Source organism: Pristis pectinata, chromosome 4, assembly GCF_009764475.1.
Source record: "Pristis pectinata isolate sPriPec2 chromosome 4, sPriPec2.1.pri, whole genome shotgun sequence".
Lineage (NCBI taxonomy): Eukaryota > Metazoa > Chordata > Chondrichthyes > Rhinopristiformes > Pristidae > Pristis > Pristis pectinata.
This window is the reverse complement of record NC_067408.1, coordinates 92,105,703-92,130,199: the sequence shown is the minus strand read 5'-3', so window position 1 is coordinate 92,130,199 and position 24,497 is coordinate 92,105,703. Positions and strand designations below refer to the sequence as shown.

Sequence of the window (24,497 nt, the reverse complement as noted above, 5' to 3'; positions counted from 1 at the left end):
TACGAACCATGTGGATTCTGCATCTGCTAGTGCCACAATTCTGACATCAGCATTAATGTCAGTAGGATATATGATTTGATGAGGCACATATCAGTCTTTAAGATGGAGCATTACTCTGAGAAGGACTACTCTAGCAGTGGTATTAAGAATGATGCAAGCCAGTGCAATGACAAGAAGTTGAAATAATAGGTGACAACAGTATTCTATATTCTTCTCTTCAGAGTATGGAAATTAAAGATTCTATACCTGAAGTTATTAGGTCACTTTCATAATGGAACTTTGACTTCTCCAACTGATTGAGCAAGAAACTTGGTTTTGTGCATAGTAAAAATATTTACATGACAGTTGTTAACTAAGAAAAACAAAGGATGGATTTGGCTGATAACAAAGGTCAACTTCACTAAGTATACATTGTCCCAGAAGCCATACAAAACCTATTGTCTTAGAAGTATGATAATACATAAAATCATTCTATTACTTGTGAAGATTAGTTGGCAACTCATTTTTCTTTTAATATTTCCAATGTCAACACATTTATAAGTCTTTGTAATTGACAACAAAAGCTGGCAACTGGCATAACTAGAAATAGGACATCCACAGAAGGGAGACTTGCAGTGTTAGAGACCCTGACAAAAGTTGGAACATTTACGAAAATGGATAATGTGGTACTTTAAAATAAAAAAAAGTTCAATGTCTTAAACTCTCATTCAAGATAAAAGTAATCAAAATGCAAATATTTTTGTTTTGTAGTTAGTAGCCAACATCAATTTTTGACAATGGATGTGGCACTCATTAAGGTTGAGGACATCAGTGCTGAAAGATTAAATATTTTAATTACTCCAATCACTACATTGCAGTAGTACTTTCTTGGCTGTAAAGCCTTTTGGGACAGCTCGAGGCCATGAGGCGCACTATAAAATGCAACTTAGTTTTCACTGATTAAGTAACTGGACAAGTAACTCAGAGCTCTGCGTGGCAACTGTGGAATTTAAATTCAGTTAAAAATAATCCATACTTTAAAAAAAAACTATTCTTAGTAATGGTGATCAAGAAACCCTCTTAACCTTCTAATGTCCTTTGGGGAGGAAATCTGCCATCCTTACCAGGTCTGGCCTATATGTGACTCCAGACCCACAGCAATGTAACTGAGTCAACTGCCATCTGAAATGGGCCTAGTAAGCCACTTAGTTGAATTATAACTGATTATTATAACTGATAATTATAAATTGAAGCAGAAAGGGATAAAACTGGTTGAATCATCTGAAATTGACCAAGATACCAAATCTGCACAGGGCAAAGTCATTCCAGTCCAGTTGACCTTATAAAGTCCGGTTCATGAAACAGTGATGTCTAAACTGGGAAATCTGTCACAAAAACTAGTCAAGCAGCAGCCTGACATACAGTCTCATAAACTTTACAAACAATGTGTCAAACCCTGCCACCCTCCTATAACCCCTCCCTGTTTCCCAATAGGAAAGATCTAGCAGAGGCACCTCTGTACCCACTCGAGCTCTATCACATCTTTCCTATAGCATGGTGACCAGAATTTCATGCAGTACTCCAGTTGTGGCCTGACTAATATTTTACAAAGTTGCCACATAACCTCCCTGCTTTTGTACTCAATTCTCCAACTAATGAAGGCTAGAATCCCATATGCCTTCTTAACCATGTTATCTTCATGCACTGCTATCTTCAATGATCTATGGACTTGTACACCAAGGTCCCTCTGTTTCTCAATACTCCCTAGGACCCTGTCATTCATGGTGTACGTCCTAACCATATTAGTACTCCCAAAATACATCACCTCACATTTATCAGGATTAAATTCCATCCACAATTTCTCAGCCCATTTCACTAGCACACTGATATCACACTGTAGCCTGGGACTACCCTCTGCATTGTCAACAATTTCATCAATATTTATATCATCTGTGAATTTACTGATCATGCCACCAACATTGGCATCCAAATTATTTTCATATATTTTAAAAAGCAGGGGTCACAGCACCAATTACTGTGGAATACCAAAAATCACATGCATCCAGTAATTGGAATCGGATTTGGCTTATTATTGTCACATATACTGAAATACTGTGAAAAACTTAGTTTTGCGTGCCATCCATACAGATCAATTCACATCAATACATTGAGTTAGTATAACAGAAGGCAGAATATAATGTTATAGGTGCAGAGAAAGTGCAGTGCAGGTAGACAATAAGGTGCAAGGGCCATCACGAGGTAGAGTGTGAGGTCAAGAGTTCATCTTTAACGTACAAGAGGCCCATTCAAGAGTCTTATAGCAGTGGGATAGAAGCTGTTCTTGAGCCTGGTAGTGTGCGTTTTCAAGCTTTTGTTTCTTCTGCCTAATGGGAGGGGGGAGAAGAGAAAATTGTCAGGGTGGGAGGGGTCTTTGATTCTGCTGGCTGCTTTTCTGATGCAGCGAGAAGTGTAGATAGAGTCCATGGAGGGGAAGCTGGTTTCCGTGAAGGACCGAGCTGTGCCCACAACTCTCTGCAATTTCTTGCAGTCTTTGGCACAGCAGATGCCATACCAAGCTGTGATGCATCTGGATAGGATGCTTGCTATGGTGTATCTATAGAAATTGGTTAGGGTCAACAGGGACATGCTGAGTATCCTTAGCCTTCTGAGAAAGTAGCACTCAAAAACAACCCTCTGCCCTATTGCCATGTCAATTTTGGATCCAATTTGCAAACTTGCTCTGAATCCCATAGGTGCTAACCTTTTGGAGCAGTCTCACAAGCGGGATCTGGTCAAAGGCCTTACTGAGGTCCATGTAAACCACATCTACTGCAGTGCCCTCAACAATACACTTAGTTACCAGCTCAAAAAAAATCAATCAAATTGGTCAGACAAGTTTTGCCCTCGACAAAGCCACGTTGGCTATCTCTGATTAGTCCTCAGAAAGTGAAGCAGTCTGCAAGTTATTCGGGAATGGCCTAATAAACATCAAGTAACATTCACCCTGTAATGACCATGTCCAACAAGAGAGAATCTACTTTTACTTGTGTTACCTTTGCTAAGCTCCCTCCATCAACAGTCTAGAACACACTAACGAGAAACTCAACTGGACCAACTATGGCTGCAAGAACAGGCCAGACACTAGGCATCACATGGTGAAAGACTGATCTCTTTCTGATACCCTAAAACCTTTCCACTATCTTCAAGTAAAGGTCAAGAACATGATGGAATATCCTCAACGTGCCTGGGTGAATGCAGCTCCAACAATACTCAAGAAGTTCAATACCATCTGGGCAACACCACCATTTAATCAGGATCCATCTATCACACTAAACATTCACTCCCTCCACCACCAGTGCACAGCAGCTGCAAGTGGCATTCACCATCTAAAAAATGAATTGTATTTACTCACTAGGGCCATTCCAAAGGCACTCCCCAAACCTGCAACCACCACTACCAAGAAGGAGGAGGGCAGCAGCAGCCGCATTGGAACACCGCCACCTGTAAATTTTCCTTCCAAGTCATACACCAACTGAGTTGGAAATGTATTGCAATTCCTCAATTTCGCCTACCCATCAGCTTTGTTAGAGTAGCTTCACCAGAAGGACTACAGCAGTTCAATATGGCTTACCACAAAATAAGGAAGGGTAATAATTGCTGTCCTGCCAGGGATACCTGCATCCCAAAAGATTAAAAACTCTAACATTGATTCCTATCCCTAAAGTCCATTGTCATAATGATTCTACTGTGCATTACAAGTACTCAAGGTAAGCACGTGTGTTATCTATGGCCTAACTAAATTCACTTAACCAAGAACTATTTAAAAGTGAAGACTAGAATGCTGTACACAAGGCTAGAAATGACTCCACAAAAGGACAGTGCACAACAGTTCCTAATTAAGTTTTTTTTATGTTACTAATTAAAACTCAATAACTGATAAAATGTTAAACTAGTAACATTCCAAAATATAATTTTATGTATTTTTCTTTACAATTGCAGTAAAGATTGGTGATGGAGCAGAATTTTGCTTTGCATTCGCACTACTGTTATTGTGTAAATTAGACCTGAGTTTGTATTGAGTATATTGCAGCCCTGCAGCAAAGCTCCTTTAATAGGGCATCATTGCAACTCATTCTGAGAGAGGCTCGCCCTCAGCTGAGGAATTAATTTTGTTGCAAAGAGAAAATGCAAATATTACATAGAACATGAACATAGGTCACTACAGCACAGTACAGGCGCTTCAGCCCATGATGTTGTGCTGACATTTTGTCCTGCTCTAATATCTATCAAACCCTTCCCTCCAACATAGCCCTCCATTTCTCTATCATTCATATGTCTAAGAGTCTCTTAAATGTCCCTAATGTATCTGCCCCCACAACCTCTGCCGACAGAGCGTTCCACGCACCCACCGCTCTCTATGTAAAAAACTTACCCCTGATATCCCCCTTATACCTTCCGCCAATCACCTTAAAATTACATCCCCTCGTGTTAGCCATTGTCGCCCTGAGAAAAAGTCTCTGACTGTCCACTTGATCTATGCCTCTTATCATCTTGTACACCTCTATCGTCACCTCTCATCCTCCCTCTCTCTAGAGAAAAGCCCTAGCTCACTCAACCTATCCTCATAAGACACACTCTCCAATCCAGGCAGCATCCTGGTAAATCTCCTCTGCACCCCCTCTTCCACATCCTTTCTATAATGAGGCGACTAGAACCGAACACAATACTCCAAGTGTGGTCTGACCAGAGTTCTATAGAGTTGCAACATCACCTCACAGCTCTTGAAAATACCCTGAATAACGAAGGCCAACACTCCATATGCCTTCTTAACAACCCTATCGACCTGTACGGCAACCTTGAGGGATCTTTGGACATGGACCCCAAGATCCCTCTGTACCTCCACACTGCAAAGAGTCCCGCCATTAACCTTCAGTTCTGCCTTAAAATTCGATCTCCCGAAGTGTATCACTTCACACTTATCCAGGCTGAACTCCATCTGCCACTTCTCAGCCCAGCTCTGCATTCTATCAATATCCTGTTGTAATCTACAGCAACTTTCTATACTATCCACAACACCACTAACCTTTCTATCATCAGCAAACTTACTAACCCACCCTTCCACATCCTCATCCAAGTCATTTATAAAAATCACAAAGAGCAGGGGTCCCAGAACAGACCTCTGCGCAACACCACCGGTCACCGACCTCCAGGCAGAATACACTCCATCTACCACCACCCTCTGTCTTCTAAGGGCGAACCAATTCTGAATCCACAGAATCAAGTTTCCCTGGATCCCATGCCTCCTGACTTTCTGAATAAGCCTTCCATGAGGATCCTTATCAAACACCTTACTAAAATCCACGTACACCACATCCACTGCCCTACTTTCAATGTGCTTTGTCACATCCTCAAAGGATTCAATCAGGCTCATGAGGCACGACCTGCCCCTCACAAAGTCATGCTGACTGTCCCTAATCAGCCTATGCTTCTCTAAATGCCCATAAATCCTGTCTCTAAGAATCTTCTCCAGTAATTTGCCCACCACTAAGGTAAGACTCACTTATATAACGTAAGTACATTGTTAATGCAGTACACCAGACCATCAGCATGTAATTTACTTCTAAAATAAAACTAGAAATATTTGAGTTTATACATCTTAACAAATTTTACCTATATAAGAAACTGTAGAATTCTCCCTTATGGGATGCTTTTGACCTAAGTTCATAATAACACTACAAGTGCTCATTTAAGCCCTTGCACCCTCAAAACCCCACAAGAGAAGCAACATTTATCTGGAGCACTTTTTTTTCCTGTGGCACGAGTCTTCAGACTTTATGGAATGGGGTTTCTACCTTGGTGTGATTAGCTTGTTTTCTCTTTGCTAAATGTCTGCTGTAACTAATTTGCGCATTGCTGAGTATAAAATCTGCCATGAACCAGCACAAATAGGGCTGTGTTTGAAAGTGCATATTATGAAAAGAAAATCCTTGATATATTTCAAAGTGGCAAGGAGCTAAAAATGGGGTTATCATGTAAATCTTTGTGTCAATCTGTCACCAAAGAGCAAGGAGATTTTAAAAAGATTGAAAATGGCTTCCAAAATACGTATAAGACTATTTGCTAGCTACAATAAACAGTTTCTTTGTAAAGTTAAAAAAAATTCTTTCAACCAAAATGTACCCATTACCATCCTTGAATTTATAAGTTCCAAGATAATTTCCAGAGGCCTACAATTAACCACAATTAACAGAAAGTCAGGGGTGACAAATTCACTTTGGGGGTGTGACCTGTTATAGCAGACCTGTGGACTGGGTCTGCCTATAGTGCATTTTTTGTCTAAAAATTAATGCAAAAGAAATCTAAGTTATGCATTTCATAATTGGCACATTAAATTCTGCAAACTTTTGCACCAATTACACTGACATCAGATAAAAATGTAGCCTTCATTAAAAAGCACAACTGGACAGAAATATATTTAATGGAGAAACTATCCATAGTACTTGGCAGAAAGCGGTGAAGGGAATACGTGCCGAAGGGGTTAGATTGTGTTCAGAAAATAATTTTAAAGCTGGAGAGAGAAAAGCAGGTCATAAGGATTTATAAAGGGAGCTCCATATGAGGTTGTATTGCCAGTGAAAGGTCAGAGAAACAGGGCCACATACAGAAGGCCCAGGATGAAGGAAAGTAGGAAGCATATTGGAAAGCAAAAGTGGATAAAGTTAGGCTTGATGAGGCTGAGAAGAGATTAGTAGACAGGGCAAAGTGTTTACGTTTAGTAAACAAGTGACAACATGGATGCCAATTGTATTAGTTCTTGATAGCAATGAGATGAATGGCCAGTTAAATCTGCTGGAGAACATTTCCAACATTATTTTTTATTTCAGATTTTCAATTCAAGTCTGCAAAACTGTTCTTATTTTCAACTCTTTAAAGTCAGAATTACTGTGATTTGCTATTATAAATTTTAGTACTAAACTTGACTTTTACAGTTCATTGAAACCATTTGACCTGCCCATTAAAAAGAATAACACCCGGTGGCTAAATACTAATCTTATGTCCACAGAGACTTGCATTTATGTGGACCACTGACATGAATAGGACGATAATCAACCCCAAAAGAACTTTGGACTGATCCAACTAGCATAGAAAGAGATTTTACTATGTGTAAATTTTTTAATTAATCAGCACCCCGACTTGATTCATGCTTTAGACTGGAAGGAGAATCACAAATTGGACTTTGTCATTCTTGTTGTAATGAAGTGCTGCAGTGAATGTGCTTGGCAATCTTCCAGGAACCCTGCTGCCAACAAGAACAACTTACCTCAAAATCTTCACAAACCAGTTTCTAATGAGGTTTAAGAGTCCCCTGGTTAAGCTTCTGTAATAAATCCTGAATAGCACCACTATTATTTGCAATTTTTCTTATTTCTAATGGAGTTTCTGACAATGGCTTAAAACTCTGCATTGTGTGCTGATGAAACCCCAAATTACATTACGACAAATGGACTGATTCACAATTAGCAAAGTTGCTTTTTTAAATGAAATCATTCATTTTTATATATACCTAGGGAACTGTGATTTAAGTTAGCACTCCATAAATTTCTGGCGTCACATGCCTCATCTGGCAGAGTCACTGGAATGCATTAACCTTCAGAGAATTACAGGACAACATTTATAAACCAGCAAAAAAAAATAAAACAATCCATGAAATGTCCAATTTGTTGAAAGAAAGTATACTAAAAGGCAAGGTTGGTAGATCAAGTTATCAACTCAAAGCATGTTGAAGTGGAACAGGCTCATCAACAGTTTAGGATAGATCTTCACATGATGAAGATTCCAACCCAAAATATTCACCTACTTTTCTGTTTCCAGTGTTGACACAGGTGCTTCACATTGCTAGCACTTTGTCAGTTGGTATTTTTCTTTTCATCTCTATTCTTTGTACATTCTCACATTAGAAAACCTGGTTAGAACAGTACCTCTGTTCATTTGCATTTTTCAAGAGTGGAAAAATGCTGCAAGGAAAATGTGTGGGCCCATACCACAAGACCACAGGCCAAACACTTCAGTGTCATAGCAGTAGTCACAATAATAGAGTAGAGAAATGGAAAGCTATGGAGCATGCATTACAAAAATTCAAAGTATGATAAAGGTATATTGAAATGTTACACGTAAATAAAAAAGGAGTCTGGAGTCAATGTTGAAGATTTCCAGGGTTGCCCCCTCCTAATGCTATTCCACTACAGTAACACCTCTTCTAGATCACACTGCCAGTTGTGCAGGTCATGCCCAAGGATTATGGTGGAAGACATTATTTAAAATGCATAATACTAACAGGACAACTTTATCAGACTATTGCTTGATTATTCTGTAGAAAGCTTTTCTATGCAAAGAAAAAGCCAAGTTCAGTACTAATGTTTATATTAGCAAATCACAATATATCTGACCTTGAAGTTAAAAGACCTCTTCTGACTTCAGTAGAAACTGTTGCAGATGTGAAACTACTTATAACCAAAATTAAAAGTTCAATTACTTTTTAAATAGTGCAGGCATAGGTTCAGTGATGTGCAATATAATGCAAACAATACCACAAACTGCTCCCACCATTGATATTTGCCTTATAACAATCAGTATTCAACCACAAGATACTCTTAATGTATTTCAGTGTTATAATTTCCCTAGAGAATCAGCAGCAACTGCACATGTACGTGCTGGTGTCTGCTGAGAGGGTGGTGAAAGCATGTTGATCCCAGCTGATATGTCTGCAGGAGATGCAAATAGGAGATGAATGAGAACAGAGGAGAGAGAGAAAACAAAAATAACACTGGAATTCTGGACACAAAACTCAGCAGCTATAATGTGCCTTCAGCAATACACCACACAGGAGACACAAGAGACTGCAGATGCTGTAACCTGGAGCAACAAACAATGTGCTGGAGGAACTCAGCAGGTCGAGCAGCATCTGTGGGAGGAAAGGAATTGTCAATGTTTCGAGTTGAAACTCTGCATCATTTGTTTGTTGCTCCAGCACACAAGATTGATTTTGTTACTTAGATGCTGGGACTACTTTAATTTATTTAACGCACCAAAAAAAAGGCTTACAAACATTTTTGGTTTATGTTGTCTCAATGCAAATTGAGTGTCACAAAGTCTTGAACAAATTTCAAACATCAAGGAAAGAAGTTAATCTAAAGATTGCTATGAAATTTCACAGGATAAGTTTAGTTATAATGCTACAAAAAAGGATAACTTAAAAATTCACAATCTGGAGAAAGTGTGCAAGTTCTAAAGCAGCGATGGTACAATCGAAGAAATTAAATAGCATACTATTATTTTCTGCCCCTACTTAACTTCCACCTTATACAATATTACAATAGAAATTCCAGACTATACAAACTAGAAAACAAGAACAAGAAATACTGGCAATGTACAGTGGGTCAATCTAAAGAGGCTGGGTAAAACTCATTTCTGTGACAAAGGGCTCACATCCAAAGCACTAACCCAGCCATTTCTTTCCAGATGCTGGCAAACTTTGTTATCTATTTCCAGCATTTCCCATTTAAACATGGGCTCCTCTCCAGAACAGATTTCTGACATGACCCATTTCTGGATTACACCCTGGAGCTAATCTTGTGTGACAGAAAGAAGTGAATACTAATGCAGAATAAGACTTGAAGTGGCAGTACAATTCAGGAGGAAATATAAATGATTACAACTATTTCTTCTAAATGGTAAGAGATTTTAACTCATTTTTATCATATTGCTGAAATAAATTATTTTGCACTGACACCATGCCCACGCACGACCATTCTGGTGTGGCAGAAATATTTCAGAGACAATTAGCTACTGGATTTGCAGGAGAAAATCTGAAAATGGCTGACAGTGTTCCTAACTTTGAAAGTGGTCAGTAGTGTGAATGTGGGAGTGACAGGCTTGAGAGTCCAACTACATTTAGCAATGGAAGAAAGAGTAGGTTCAAGTCAATTCGAGCCAGCATCATACCACATTTCATTCTGAACAGCTGCAATCACTTCAGCACCATCAGGATCACTGCAATTCACAATGTGGAAAAGGTAGATGTATGTGAATGTGCATTTATAAATTGTCCTCCTGAAGCTATGGTTAAATTTATGCACTAACCTCCTGAAGCTAAATTCAAAAGTTAGCAAAACAAAAACAGATAACATTCAGAAACATTAAAACAAGGATAGTGCAAATCTAGTGTAACAGACATGATATAGGAACTGATGCACCTGTCCCTCTACATCCTGTAGCACATCTCTACAAAGAGCACATCCCTTGTCTACCAACTGAAGTTGAGCATGCCTTAAAATCTTTTTAGCATTATACTTTGTGAATCGTCATTATTCATTGGCCCAGAAATCATGGGCAAAAATAACAGCAAATTCATGTGCAGTCATTATAACTGTGTAGCGATACATCAAAAGTGAAGAGAAACAGATAGCTTGCAATTTGTGCTTCACAATTTGCTGATTGATTTACCATTAGCCTCAATAAGCAAGACTTTAATAACTGTTAAGAAAAATGCTGTTTTATATACAAAATGTTAGGAACAGCATATAAATACTATGGCTACAAGAGCAGGTCAGAAGCTGGTTACCCTGCACCAAGTGACTCACTTCCTGACACCCCAAAGACTTCCCAATATATACAAGTCAGGAGTGTTATGGGACTCCAGCTCCAACAACACTCAAGGAAAAGCTCAACACTGTCCAGGATAAAGCAACCTGCTTGATTGGTACCCCATTCATCTTTCCAAGTATTCATTCGCTTCCCCCCACTGGTACACGATGGCTGTAGAGTATACTGTTTACAAAATGCACTGCAGTTACTCACCAAGGCTACTCTGACAGCAGCTTTCATACCCGTGACCCCTATCATCAGGAAGGAAAAGGTCTTCAAGCACATGGGAACACCACTCCAAGTCATACACATCCTAACATGGAAACATGTTGCAGTTCTTTCATCATTGCTGGGTCTAAGTTCCAATATTCTCATCCCAATAGCATTGTTGGAAGTACCTTCACAAGAAGGATTTCAGTTGTTCAAGAAGGTTGCTGACTCCTACTTCCTCAAAAATAACTAGGGATTGGCAATAAGTGCTGGCTTTGCCAGCTTAGAAAGGGCACAACTGAAATTATGGAATTGCATTCTTGCAGGTAATGAATAGTTTGCATAGTTTTTTTAACATTATGTTTAAACTTCTTTCAATCGTTCTTTTTTCCCCTCTCCACACAATTTTGTCTTTCCCTCTTTCAAATTCACTTTCTCCTTATTTGTTCAAAAGTACAACTATATTTATTGTCCATTCCTAATAGGTCAATTAACTGAGCGGCATCTTGGCTACTTCTGAGGGCAGTTAAAAGTCAAGTTTAGTATGCATGGAGTTGCTTATAGGCTTAATAGGACAAAGATGGCAGATTTCCTTCCCAGAAAGCCATTACTCCTAATTATGTTCTAACTTGCCATATACCCTCCTCCAAGATACCAGCTTTCTTTTCTCCATTCTTGAATTTTATTGCTTAAGGAGGAGGAGGGTTGACTCTGTCATTCACCAAAGTCCCAGGAGGTGTGCTCTCCTCACCACATTATACTTAATAAAAATTGAACTGAAGGATGAAAGAACAAGTTGAACTACCGCGATGAGAGAGCCTCTGTTCCAGCAAATTCTACATCATTACTCAGCATTTTTGTTTGCTTTTTTAACAATTAATAGCTGATTACTTTTATAATAATAAATATCTGACGTTAGCATTAAACTGACGAAGTACATGTTGCAAGAGATTTTTACCCAAATTCAAGTTTAAAAAACATCAAAATTTAGCTAGCCTATTTAAATAATCTTGATTTTTTATTAATTTTATAGTTGTCTCTGTGAGTTCATTCACATAAACGAGGTATTGAAATATTCCAAAAACAGCTGTGGCACTTGAAATATCTGTCTTTTTAACGAAATAACCCCTCTATTGGAAGCTAATGAGACATAGGCATCTATAACATTTTAAGGCACTTGTGAGATACTCATTCAGCTTCTAAATACAGCACCAGATTCAGTACAATTATGGAACGGGACAGAACTTTAAGTAATACTCCAGTAACAGAGAATAAAGTACATTTAAGATACACAATTAACTCATATCCTGACCAGGCAATATCAATGTTTTAACTACTTCTTAGAGCTTTACAATTCAACCAATAGCTAAAATGTCACAAGTTAAATCTGAAGTTGTACCATCAGTTCCAACCTCACCTTTGATTCTGCACTGGCAGGTCTGGTCTCATGAAGGAGCAAGCATTCCTCAGCATCAGTTTCCCATTTATTAGAAATATTTGTTTCTAAATCTTATTGTCAAGAGCATATTTTTTCCTGTTCCAACTGAATTTCATTTGATTTGTGAAGGACAGAGAGTGGTCCAATTATTGAATTTACAATATTATAGCATGCTCCTAAACAATACCATATTCATTTTATACCTATTACCAGATTTTCCTCCCATTATGCCAAGACACTTGGGACAGCTCTCCTGGTGTTTCTAATATTACATTGAGTTACAGTTCATGGTTTGATCCTGTGTTGTTTCATGATTCAACATTCTAGAATTTTTTTTTAATGAGAGAGAGAGAGGAAATAAATGTTTTTGTTTTAAAAGTAGTTTGGTACAGAAAACTGAGCATAACATAAATACCAGAGGGAAAACATATTTTGTAGATTATTCATTTACAAACACTATTGCTTCTGAGCTATTGAACTTTAATATAATAATTACAGCAGTAAAATACTACTTTTACATGCGATAAGAAATTTAACAAAATTAGTTATTATTTCAGTGCAAATTGTAAACTCCATTCAAATACAAAAAGATGCTTACCAGTGTGTGCACAACACATTCATTCTATTAGAGGTGTAATCCTTGTATAACACTGAAGTCCAATCTCTTGGCTGTTTGAACAACAATTAACTGAAGAACTAATAGTCCCTCATGGCCCCCTGAACTGAATGGCTTGCTCAGCCATTTCAGGCTGCGGTTAAGAATCAACCACACACAAGCCTGAGTGGGCAAGGATGTCAGATTTCTTTCCCTGAAGACTATTTATGAACCAGATGAGTTTTTACGATAGTCTGGGAGTTTCAGGATTACTACTATTGGCACTAGCTTTTTATTTCAGATTGAGTTTATTACTTGAATTAAACTGCCTAGATGGTGGGATCCAGACTTGTTTCTGGATCAATCATATGGGTCTCCTAATGCTCATCTACTAAGAATCCTTGCAATAACATAAATTATTTACTCAAGACAAATAATTGCTTGTTGTCTATTTATTATATCCATAACCGGGAGAGCAAGCACCCTGAACAACCTTATACCTTTGGAATGTGTGTTCAGGTAGTTTAGAAAACCTTAAAAAAAAGACTGCCTGCTATAAGTAGAAAGATAACTTGTACATGTCCAATTTTCTGGATGTACAACTTCTTCAGTCTATGAGGAAAATACCCACTGTTTATGGCTGGTGAACTGTAAGACATTCCTTTTTGTGGGATGTACAATACTTCCCATATTGTCCTCAAAAGTATCTGTACAACACATGGTTCCTGAAAGCTAATGTCAAGCAATATCACTAGCCTAACAGATTTTAAGTTACAAGTAAACATACATTTTTTCATTCTTAAGTCAAATTTACAGTAAATAAATAAAAGGTCTCAAAATTGAAAAGCCTGGTAATGTTAGGGTTGATGTTTTATTTGGTACTTGTTATAGTGTTGGGGAGACCCACTTTTTATTTTAACCTTAAGATCTGGCTGTAATTAAATGTTCATATAAATAATTCTGGGAAAGGAGGGAGGGAGAGAGGGCAAAGACAGGCTCTTTAAATTATTTTGGCAAGCAAAATGACAATTGTTAAATAACAAAAAGGAAATGACAGAAAAAAAACATTCCAGGCAGAAATACAAAATAAAAAGAGATGCACAACAAAAAAGATGAATGTGGAGGACTGAAAGTATCATATGCACAAAACCGAAGTTGAACTAGTCTCAACGGCATTTAGCAAGAGTACAGTCCAATACTCAAAGTATATATAACTCTTTCAATAGTGGCTAGTTAATAGCAGTGTCCCACTGTGATCAAACACATATTGTACACATTTTCAAATACTTAAGTTTAAAAATAACCTGCTATCCTTATACAAACCCAGTTACTAATATACAAATATATCCCAGTAAAACATACGGTCAATTTTGAAATCAGTAAATACTTGAATATTGTTTTGCAGTTCATTACAATCATTGGTTGTTGGAAACAGAAAGCTCTTTCCTCCACGCCCCCTCCCCCCACAGAATACAAGACAGATGAGAAAGTCTATTCAATATGGTAGCAGTATTTCTTCAATCTGTTACTGTAGTTTTTTTAAAATCATAGTTCTGAAAAGACCAAAGCTGGGACTTTGAAATGCTTACTCTGAACAAATTTGAACAGTGGACTTTCACTCCGTGCAAATGTATTTCTTGTTTTAGATTTTAGTTTTTTTTTTAAAAATCCTAACATTTTATTCAAAATGTTGGTAATGCTAAAACCATTATCCATATAAATTTGACAGAGGTTGACTTTCTTACACACAGAATATCAGGCTTTATGTTAAACTTAAATCTGTAGAGCAAAGACAGTCTATGGCAAATTCCCTGCAGAATTATAACGGTGAAGCTTAAGTATTTTGGAACACATACACCTTCTGTGCCTACTCTATTTGTCATCAGTCTGCCTTAATTCTTTTAGAGCAAGTTCAGGCACTGTATTTAGCAGTTTTGACAATTATCTGTACATTTCATGCAATGTTGCTGACCATTTTTCTTAAATTTGAAAGTTGACAGCAAAACTAAAATGGTAAGAGGATAGCACGTAGTACAGAGACAGTAGCATAGGAGGGCCTAATTAAAGAATCAAGGCTTAAGTGCAAAGTTGCATCTAGTTCATATATTCTGCAGCACAAATAAAAGCATGACTCTATTCTCAAAGCTTTTTCTCAACCCTGCCTTGTTTCCACCCTCATGGTTTTCTGGTATAGTACTCAGTTTGCATGTTTTGATTTTGATCTTATTTCTTTTCTTTCACTCTTTTCACTTATACTCAGTTACTTCTGGACTCTAGGAATATGGGAAAACATAAAGTATAATTGAGGGACAGAAAAGCAACAGATAACTAAGTCTTCATATGACCTCATGATTGAGAATATTGTTAGGGGTATGTATGATGGGGTTAGAAAGTGTTGCTGGACATAGTGGATTATGTAATTAGAGGCAAGTTGATTCCTCCATGTCTAAATTAATATTTTTAAACACACTTATTTTACAAATGTGTGTGTTTTTGTTTTAAATTTGTACAGATTGTAATATGTGGTAATACACCAACTTCCCAATAGGACCATCGGGGATACAATCGGTTCCTCATTTTAAAATGGATATTGAATAGGAATTATTGCTTATTTGTTTTAATGCAATATAAATTTGAGCCAATTTTCAGTTTTCGTGGATACTATGGACTTTTGAAAAATGCAAATCTTTATTATATTTTCCATTGATTGTTTGCCCTTAAAAATATTTCCATATGTACTCATTGAAATTGCATTCCTTCACTTCCATTACAGATTAATCTTCAATCATTTTTCAAAAAAAAATCAGCTTCAGAAACAGAAATAAGCCAGTGGTTCTCCAAGAGAAGACAGCTAAATGCTATTCAGGGATATTCACAAGAATGTGAAAACAAACAGAAGCAGGAATTGTGCATTCTAATGCACATGGTAATTCTACCATACAATAAAAATCTAAGCCTGTTACCTTTGTTGTTCTGCACTATTTCTGAGTGGTATTTTATGTTTTCTTTCATGAAGCACAAAGTATTGAATTTATCTGCTCCTTACTAATTCCCCATTATAATTTTTCTTGTCTCAGTTTGTAAGGGACCTGCATTAACTTTTATTGATCTTTTTCTTTTTATAGATCTGTAGAAGCTTTTACAATCTGCTTCTGATCCTTCTTGTATTTTGCTTTTACTTTCCTTACCAATACCATCCTCCTCCTCTGCTGAATTCTGAAATCACCCCATTCCTCAGGCTTATTGCTCATGTTGGCAACATTATCAGCCTTTCCTTTGATCTAACACTAGCTTTAACTTTCCTTGTTAGCTGGAGCTTGTTAGGTCTTTATGCTTTAAAGGAATATGTTTGTTTTACACGATGTGCTATTTTTTTCACTTTTTCACTGCTTTTTCACTGTCATACCTTTAAATTTAGTTTCCCAATATACTATTGCCAACTTTCAGCTCATACTTTTGTAGTTTGCTTTGTTCAGTTTAGTTTGAAGAACCTGGATTCAGATTGAATAAAACCACTTTCTTTATATAAAGTCTCCTTGATTATTCTATTACCCATTTCATACACCTCCAGTTTCTCCACTTACAGCATACCCTACATCACCACTGTATGGGGGCCTAAAGACAATTCCCAATGTTTATGCCCCTTGATGTATCTTAGTCCTATCCAAACTGATTCCATTTGACTTTTACATGCTTTGATTTTTTTTTCTTTATCATCTTTATCTGGACTACCCTTTGCATTGTTTTATTTTTCATGTCTCTTCTAAATTTTAAGTATCCTAGAATTTCCAGCCTTGGCCACCTTGCAATTATGTCTTTGTAGTGGCTATTAAATTGTAGCCATTTGATTCTATACACGCCTTTCTTGTTACGGATTTTTCCATGCTCTGACTCTACTTGGAGATAGACTTTTGTTTGTATGCTCTGACTCTCCCTGACAGACTTGAATTTTCATTACCCATTTCAGTACCCTGCACTATTGCCTTGTTCTCTCTTTAACTTTACAAATTTCCCCGCCTCTGAACCCTCCCAACAAACTATTTGTTTTAAAGTCTTATCTAGTTTTATTTAAAAATTAGTAATTTAAAGAAATGTCAGATTTCACTAGCTGTACAAATATTAGACAGCTTTTAAATCAGAAGTACATCTATAAGTCACTTAAATATATTTTAAGAAAATGCCACATAACAAGCTTGTCAGAAGGACTGAAGCTTGTTAAATAGAAGGGACAGATGTATTGGATAAGGGACAAAAAATGAATTGCTGTGGTGAAATATTGATTTTTGAACTTGAGGAAAATATACAGTGGTGTTTCCCAGTGATTGGTGGTAGAACTACTGCTCTATCCAATATGATCTGGATTTGAATGTACATTTGAGGAAACAATTTCAAAATATGCAGATAGCACAAAATGGCTTTAGCATGATGAGAACATTATGATGAGAAAAGTGATAGCCTTCACGTGACAACGATGGTGGAATGGATGCAGATGTGGCAAATGAGACAACACAGAAAAGTCTGAAATGATGCATTTTGTTGGGAAGAATATATGAATAGACACCTGGGTCCAAATAGACATCAAGTTTTGAAGGTAGCAGGACAGGTTGAGAAAATGATCGAAGAAACACACGAGATCCTGGGCTTTATACGTAAAGACATTGATTGCAAAAGCAAGAAGTTATGATGATTTTTTATAAAGCACTGGTTCAACCACAGCTGGTCATTACACTATAGGAAGGGTGCAGAGGCCTTGGAGAGGTTGCAGAAAAGATTTACGAGAATCAGCTACTATTCAAATTACAATCAGAGAAAAGGGCTTAAATTTAACAAGTAATATTAATACAACTGTCACAACTGTAATATACTTACAGAAAATATTCATCTGCATTGAAGTGTTTATGGAATATTTTGCAATTTAGCAAACAAAATGTGAATGACTGCTTGTGTGTTTCTTTTTAAAAAGTTGCCCTCTTGAGGTTTTGGATATTAATGGAATCAAGGGATATGGGATTGGTGCAGGAAAGATCAACCCTGATCTTATTTAAGAGAACAGCTGGCAATAAGAGGCCAAATGGTCTATTCCTGCTTCTATTTTTATATTCTAATGTTACACCTTCAATCAACACCTTAATTTAGAGTTATACTGCTATTCCTTTGTCCATCTTTGGCCCAACTTGTCCTTGCCCACCAAGGTACCTTCCTGAGCTAGTTCCATTTTCTGCATTGGGCCCGTATCCCTGATGTATGGTTTCAACCACAAACGTCAACAATTCCTCTGCCTCCCACAGATGCTGCTCAACTTTCCAAGTTTCTCCAGCAGATCCTTTGCTACTCCAGATTCCAGCATCTGCAGTCTCTTGCATCTCTGCCGAACCAGATTCCAGCTTCAGCAATCTCGTGTTTCCCTCTAAACCTTTCCTATCCTAAACCTGTCCAAGTGTCTTTTAAACATTGGAATTGTACCTGCCTCTATCACCTTCTCTGGCAGCTTGTTCCATATACTGACCACCCTTGTGAGAAAAAGTGGATCCTCAGGTCCCCTTTAAATCTTTCCCCTCTCACCTTAAACCTATGCCCTTTAGTTTTAGACTCCCCTACCCTGGGAAAAAGAAAATAGCCATCCACCTCATCTATGCCCCTCTTGCATTTATAATCTTCTATAAGGTCAGCCCTTGGCCTCATTCGCTCCAGGGAAAACAGTCCCTGCCTATCCAGTCTCTCCCTTATAACTCAAGCCCTCCAGTCCCGGCAACACCTTTTTAAATCTCTTCTGTGCCCTCTCTGGCTTAATGACATCCTTCTTATAGTATGGTGACCAGAACTGCACACGGTGCTCCCGATGTGGTCTCACCAATGTCTTATACAGCTGTAACATGATGTCCCAACTACTATACTCAATGCCCAGTCCAATTAAGGCAAGCGTGCCATATGCCTTCTTTACCACCACCATCTACGTTCTACGACACTCCCCAGAGTCCTGTCATTCACCATGCATATCCTATGCTGGTTTAACTTCCCAAAATGCATCACTTCACTCGTCTGAGTTGAACTCCATCTGCGATTCCTTTGCACACTTTGCCAGTTGATCTAGATCCTGCTGTAACCTTAGACGACCCTCTTTGCTGTCCACCACACCATCAATTTTGGTGTCATGTGCAAACTGACTAACTTTAATAATTTAACATAACAAACTGTTCATTTTTTTTGCTTTTCTTTAAGCAGACTAAAGCCTTTCTGACTGACTTGATCTTCATCCAGCTGGATAGGAAAGCTTGGTGTTTGTTCCAGGGAACAGTCCACAGAATCCTGAGTTACTGAGTTGTAGGGATAAATCGATGCCGATGCATTTCTCTCCCACCATTGCCTCAAGGTCAGCATGCAGTGCTGCAGAGCGTGTTGAACAAACCGCACCATGCCTGCGTTTCCTCACCACAGTCCAGACTATATCCTCATGCCTGTTGGGCAGTTCCAGTGGAAACATTTTGTCAAATGGCAACAAATGTCTGGTGGGATCTGATCTTTCCCATTTCCTCAAGACTCCAAGCACTTTTCAGGTTGACAGCTGCCTGACAGCATTGTGGTCAAATGTGTTCCTTGTAAAAAGATTATCCAATTAAGAGATGAGAAGGTTGGTCCAGCTTGACTGAACATTCTGCAACTGCTTATCCACTGCAGCCAGACCCAGATTTCACAGTAGGGGAGAGGTAGAATATCGTGCAGTAACATTTTGTCTGGGGGCATGCACGTAGTGTTCTTGTGAATATACACGATACTGGACCCCCAAACAAAAGGTTAATAACAACAGTGTTATGGGGAACATGCAAAAGGGTTTACATACAGTAAACGTGCATCACCTACTTCATCACTGGGCTTTTTTGGACTGCAGTGAAGGAACACTCCCATCCACACCAACTTTGGATGCAAGTGTCAGCATCCTCAAACAGCACCTACAAGTAATCCAATTTGACAGTCCAATTCAGCTGAAGGAGCTGTCCAAGACTTGAGTATTACAAACAGGTATACTCCAAGGGCCAGAAGCACAACCAGAAATATTCTCTTTAAGGAATACCTTACAGGAAGGACTAAATACGATAAGGCAACCAAGTAAACCAACCATCTAATCATGGAGTCAGTCAGAGCACAGAAACAGGTCCTTTGGCCCAACTCCTCCAGGCCAACCAAGATGACCATCTAAGCTAATGCCATTTGCCCACATTCGGCATTTCCTTTTAAATCTCTTCTATCCATGTACTTGTCCAAATGTCCTTTAAATATTGTTAACGTACCTGCCTCACCCACTTCCTCTGGCAGCTCATTCTATATACACACTATCTTCAGTGTGAAGTTGCTCCTTGGCTCCCTTTTAAATCTTCTCCTCTCACCTTAAACCCATGCCCTCTACTTTTTGATTCCCTTTCCCTGGGAAGACAACTGTGGGCATTCACCTTATCCACATCCATCATGATTTTATACATGTCAATAAGGTCAATCCTTTGCGATGTACACAAAGTCTTAGAGCATGTTTGCTTTAACTGAAAAGGGTTGGTATTGTACATAAGATTGTGTTTATTAGAAGTGGTTGAAATCTCTACTCTGCATGAGTTTTGTAAAGTGCCTTTTTTTAAAAAAAAGGTATCACCATGTCATCTGTTTAATTGCTAGCCCTCTTGTACTACATCAATTTCACCAAGGAAAATCAGAGCAACACAGACCTTAATATTTATCAACAAAGCCAAAGTCGGATCTCCAATATTAATTTTAAGAAACCTCAAGTTAATCCATCACACTCCACGCAAGTTCAAAACAGGAGCCACACAGGACGCTAGAATTGCTGCAGTAAAAATGGCATGCTGACCATCCAGTCCATGCCATTTACATTCATGTCATTGTGAATCCTTAACGCGCGTTTTGGTGGCAGCTTTGGACCAGATTATATAGATAACAAACCCCCTGCAATTTATGAACCCATTGAGACTTACAGGGATTTCAGCAAAACGATTCAACCATCTGAGACTTTATAATTTAAGAAATCAGCCTGTGGATCCAGAGCAGCGCAACCGCCTGTTGGGCAGCGCTCGGGCGTCTCCCACTGAGACCAGGAGGACGGCGTCCGCGCCGGAGGTTACCAGGGGTTGGGGGGAGTGGACACAGAGGGGCTTGAGGGAGGCATCGCTGCGGGGGCGAGGGTTTAAACACCTTCGGACCAGAAGTCGCGGGTGTAATAACCTTGGGGCCGGTCTCCCCGCTGCAGGATCTGGGCCCGGGGGCAGTTAGTTACCTTGGGGCCGGTCTCCCCACTGTAGGACCGGGGCCCGGGGGCAGTTAGTTACCTTGAGGCCGGGGCCCGGGGGCAGTTGGTTACCTTGGGGCCGGTCTCCCCGCTGTAGGACCGGAGCCTGGGGGGCAGTTAGTTACCTTGGGGCCGGGGCCCGGGGGCAGTTGGTTACCTTGGAGCCAGACCGGGGGCCGTGGCCGGTCTCCTGCTACAGGACCGGGGCCAGTTAGTTACCTTGAGGCCAGGGCTGGTCTCCCTGCTGTAGGACCGGAGCCTGGGGGCAGTTAGTTACCTTGAGGCCGGGGCCCGGGGGCAGTTGGTTACCTTGGGGCCGGTCTCCCCGCTGTAGGACCGGGGCCCGGGGGCAGTTAGTTACATTGGGGCCAAGGCCGGTCTCCCTGCTGTAGGACCGGGGACCGGGGCCAGTTAGTTACCTTGGGGCCGAGGCCGGGGCCGGTCTCCCCGCTGTAGAACCGGAGCCGGGGGGGGGGGGGGCGCAGTTAGTTACCTTGAGGCCGGGGCCCGGGGGCAGTTGGTTACCTTGGGGCCGGTCTCCCCGCTACAGGACCGGTGCCCGGGGGCAGTTAGTTACCTTGGGGCCGGTCTCCCCGCTACAGGACCGGTGCCCGGGGGCAGTTAGTTACCTTGGGGCCGGTCTCCCCGCTACAGGACCGGTACCCAGGGGTAAACGCTGGCAACCTGAGGATCCTCCTCACTACCGGCGCCGCCATCTTGGAGGTGAAAGGTCGCCCGGGATCGGATGACGTCGGCACGGCAGCGGCGGACGCAACGTGAGGGGACGCCTCGGAGAGCCCGTCTGCCGCGTCTCCTCACGGGTGAGGTGAGCCTGGTGGAAAACTGTAAGGGCAGCGGCCGAGTTTAACTTACAGCCGGCGGCCGAGGCTGCTGGTTGTCAGGGCGCGGCCCCGGGCCCGGCCGCTGCCCCTGTTCGCTCGTCCGTCGGATCCGGGTGGGGAGCTGCGCTGGAGACTGGCTGCTGCTGCACCACCGCGGTTAAACACTCCTCTGGTGCCAGGACTGATGGCACGACTGTCACTGGTGTCTGTGCACATTGAACAGGCTCTCGCTTTAAAACAGAGATCTTTCACGGAGACTGCAGATGCTGGAAGCTGGAACAAGAAACAATCTGCTGGAGGAACTCAGTGAGCCGAGCAGCATCTGTGGGAGGGAAGGAATTGTCGGCGTTTCGGGTCGAAACCCTGCATCAGGACTGAGAGTGGAGATGAGATGGACTCTCCACTGTCAATCCTGATGCAGGGTTTAGACCCGAAACGTCGGCAATCCCTTTCCTCCCACGGATGCTGCTTGACCCGAATTCCTCCAGAAGATCTTTCACTGTTTCAGTTTCAATATGTGAAAACTGTAATATCAGCCTGAGTTATTTTAAAATCACAAAATTGAAGCAAGAAAAACCATTCTGACCCTATTCATCAAAGAGGAATTCCCACAGCATCTGTTTGCTTTGCATTTATATATTTGACAAGTACTCACTACTTGAAAAAAATTCCTAACCTTAAAGCTAACTGATATTTCATCACTTTAAACTTCTAGCCTCGTGCTTTTGTCCAAATAATTTATAAGTTGCACCAGGTCACCACAGCGACTTCAATCAATCAATAATAAATCTGTCTCACTTTTTAAAGAACTTAACTATGAAGGGAAGCATTAAACTAAGTAATATATAAAGTGCACACAATGTACCATAGTTTTTTGTATGTAGTTCCTTCTGGACATTGAGGGCCTCCTGCATTCAATGGTCACAGGATAATTCTTCTTCAGTCACTGAGACATGGTATAAATCATGGAAGAATGCAGGCAGCCAGAATTACCATATCCAGCTTGGACCTCTGGTTGGTCATCTACCTATCCATCATTACTGATACTTCTCAATTATAAGGTTAATACAATTCCTGTGTTGAAAATCTGATGGCTATTTTCAGCACTAAATTGGTTCATTTGCTGCTAATTCTGAGTTGTTAGAAATCTAGGAGCCTCTTTAAATATCTAGAAATGGTATAAACTTGCTTTAATTGGATTTCCACCCTAATTAATAAGATTATTTTTATAGAACTTCCTTAACTTTCAACATTTAACTGCAATTACACAATAACTGCACAAATATCCAGTGATTCACTGTGCCAGCCTACTTAAAAACAACCCTTTGGGTGCCTGTAGATTGTAAGGAAAATCCCAGATACCTAGAAACTACCTTACAGAACAGGGGCTACATTCACACACAACATGGCTGGTAATGATGTACAGTACCAGAGAGCTAAAGATGAAATGAATAAATAAAATTTAATCTCTGCTCAGTGTAGCTAATGCTGGATCTGTTCTACATGACCCAAGTCTTCTTAAACTGCCAACTTTCTTAAGTGATTAAAAACTATTCACTCATGTTTACAGAACTGCAATGCCTGCTCATGTTATGCAACATACCTTTTTTTATATAATCACAAGGGCAGGATCTGAAACTAATTAATTTTCCATTAGAAAACATTTTTATATGTTCATGTTATAAGAAATTCAGTATGTCCACTTTGACGCTCACCAACTTTTATCGATGCACCATAGAAAGCATCCTATCTGGATGCATCACAGCTTAGTACGGCAACTGCTCTGCCCAGGACCGCAAGAAACTGCAGAGAGATGTGGACATAGTTCAGGGCATCATGGAAACTAGCCTCCCCTCCATGGACTCTGTCTTTACCTCTCGCTGCCTTGGTGAAGCAGCCAGCATAATCAAAGACCCCACCCACCTGTGTCATTCTCTCTTCTCTCCCATCAGACAGAAGATACAGGAGGTTAAGGGCACATACCACCAGGCTCAAGGACAGTTTTTATCCCACTGTGATAAGACTATTGAACAGTTCCCTTATACGACGAGATGGACTCTTGACCTCACAATCTACCTTGTTGTGACCTTATTGTCTACCTGCACTGCACTTCCTCTGTAGCTGTGACACTTTACTCTGTACTGTAATTGTTTTTACCTGTACTACCTCAATTCACTCTGTACCAACTCAATGTAAATGCACTATGTAATGAATTGACCTGTACGATCAGTATGCAAGACGAGTTTTTCACTGTACCTTGGTACAAGTGACAGTATTAATACCAATACCTTGGTGACAACTCTTGGAGGATGATCTTATTCCAACCAAGTAGATTGGTTCACTGTAACATTTTTGTTGCTCTCTTCATTTTAAGGTGTGGAAGTGCAAGCCAGTTGCCTCGTGAATCTAAGATTGTATCTCCACATGAGGGAAATCCTGGCCAACAGACCAGCATTTGACCAAAGATACTAAACCACTACAGCCTGTACCTGATTTCAC

At 39.9% G+C, this 24,497-nt stretch overlaps 1 protein-coding gene across 7 annotated transcripts in view; it reads right to left on the bottom strand.

The window, feature by feature from the left end:
* Positions 1-22,101, bottom strand: part of wars2 (tryptophanyl tRNA synthetase 2, mitochondrial) — a 53,091-nt gene extending 30,990 nt beyond the window's left edge. For 2 of the 7 annotated variants that reach the window (XR_007956191.1, XM_052014033.1), the window contains exon 1: positions 21,786-21,885. Coding sequence is in view for 1 of the 7 variants with exons in the window: in XM_052014033.1 (XP_051869993.1) it covers positions 21,786-21,872 (87 nt within the window). In the remaining 6 variants the exon portion in view is untranslated. Of the gene's footprint in view, positions 1-20,845; positions 20,982-21,092; positions 21,097-21,681; positions 21,886-22,029 lie in introns of those variants that run through there. The other 5 variants (XR_007956196.1, XR_007956193.1, XR_007956194.1 and 2 more) reach the window with 5 other exon arrangements.
* Positions 22,102-24,497: the final 2,396 nt, after the last annotated feature.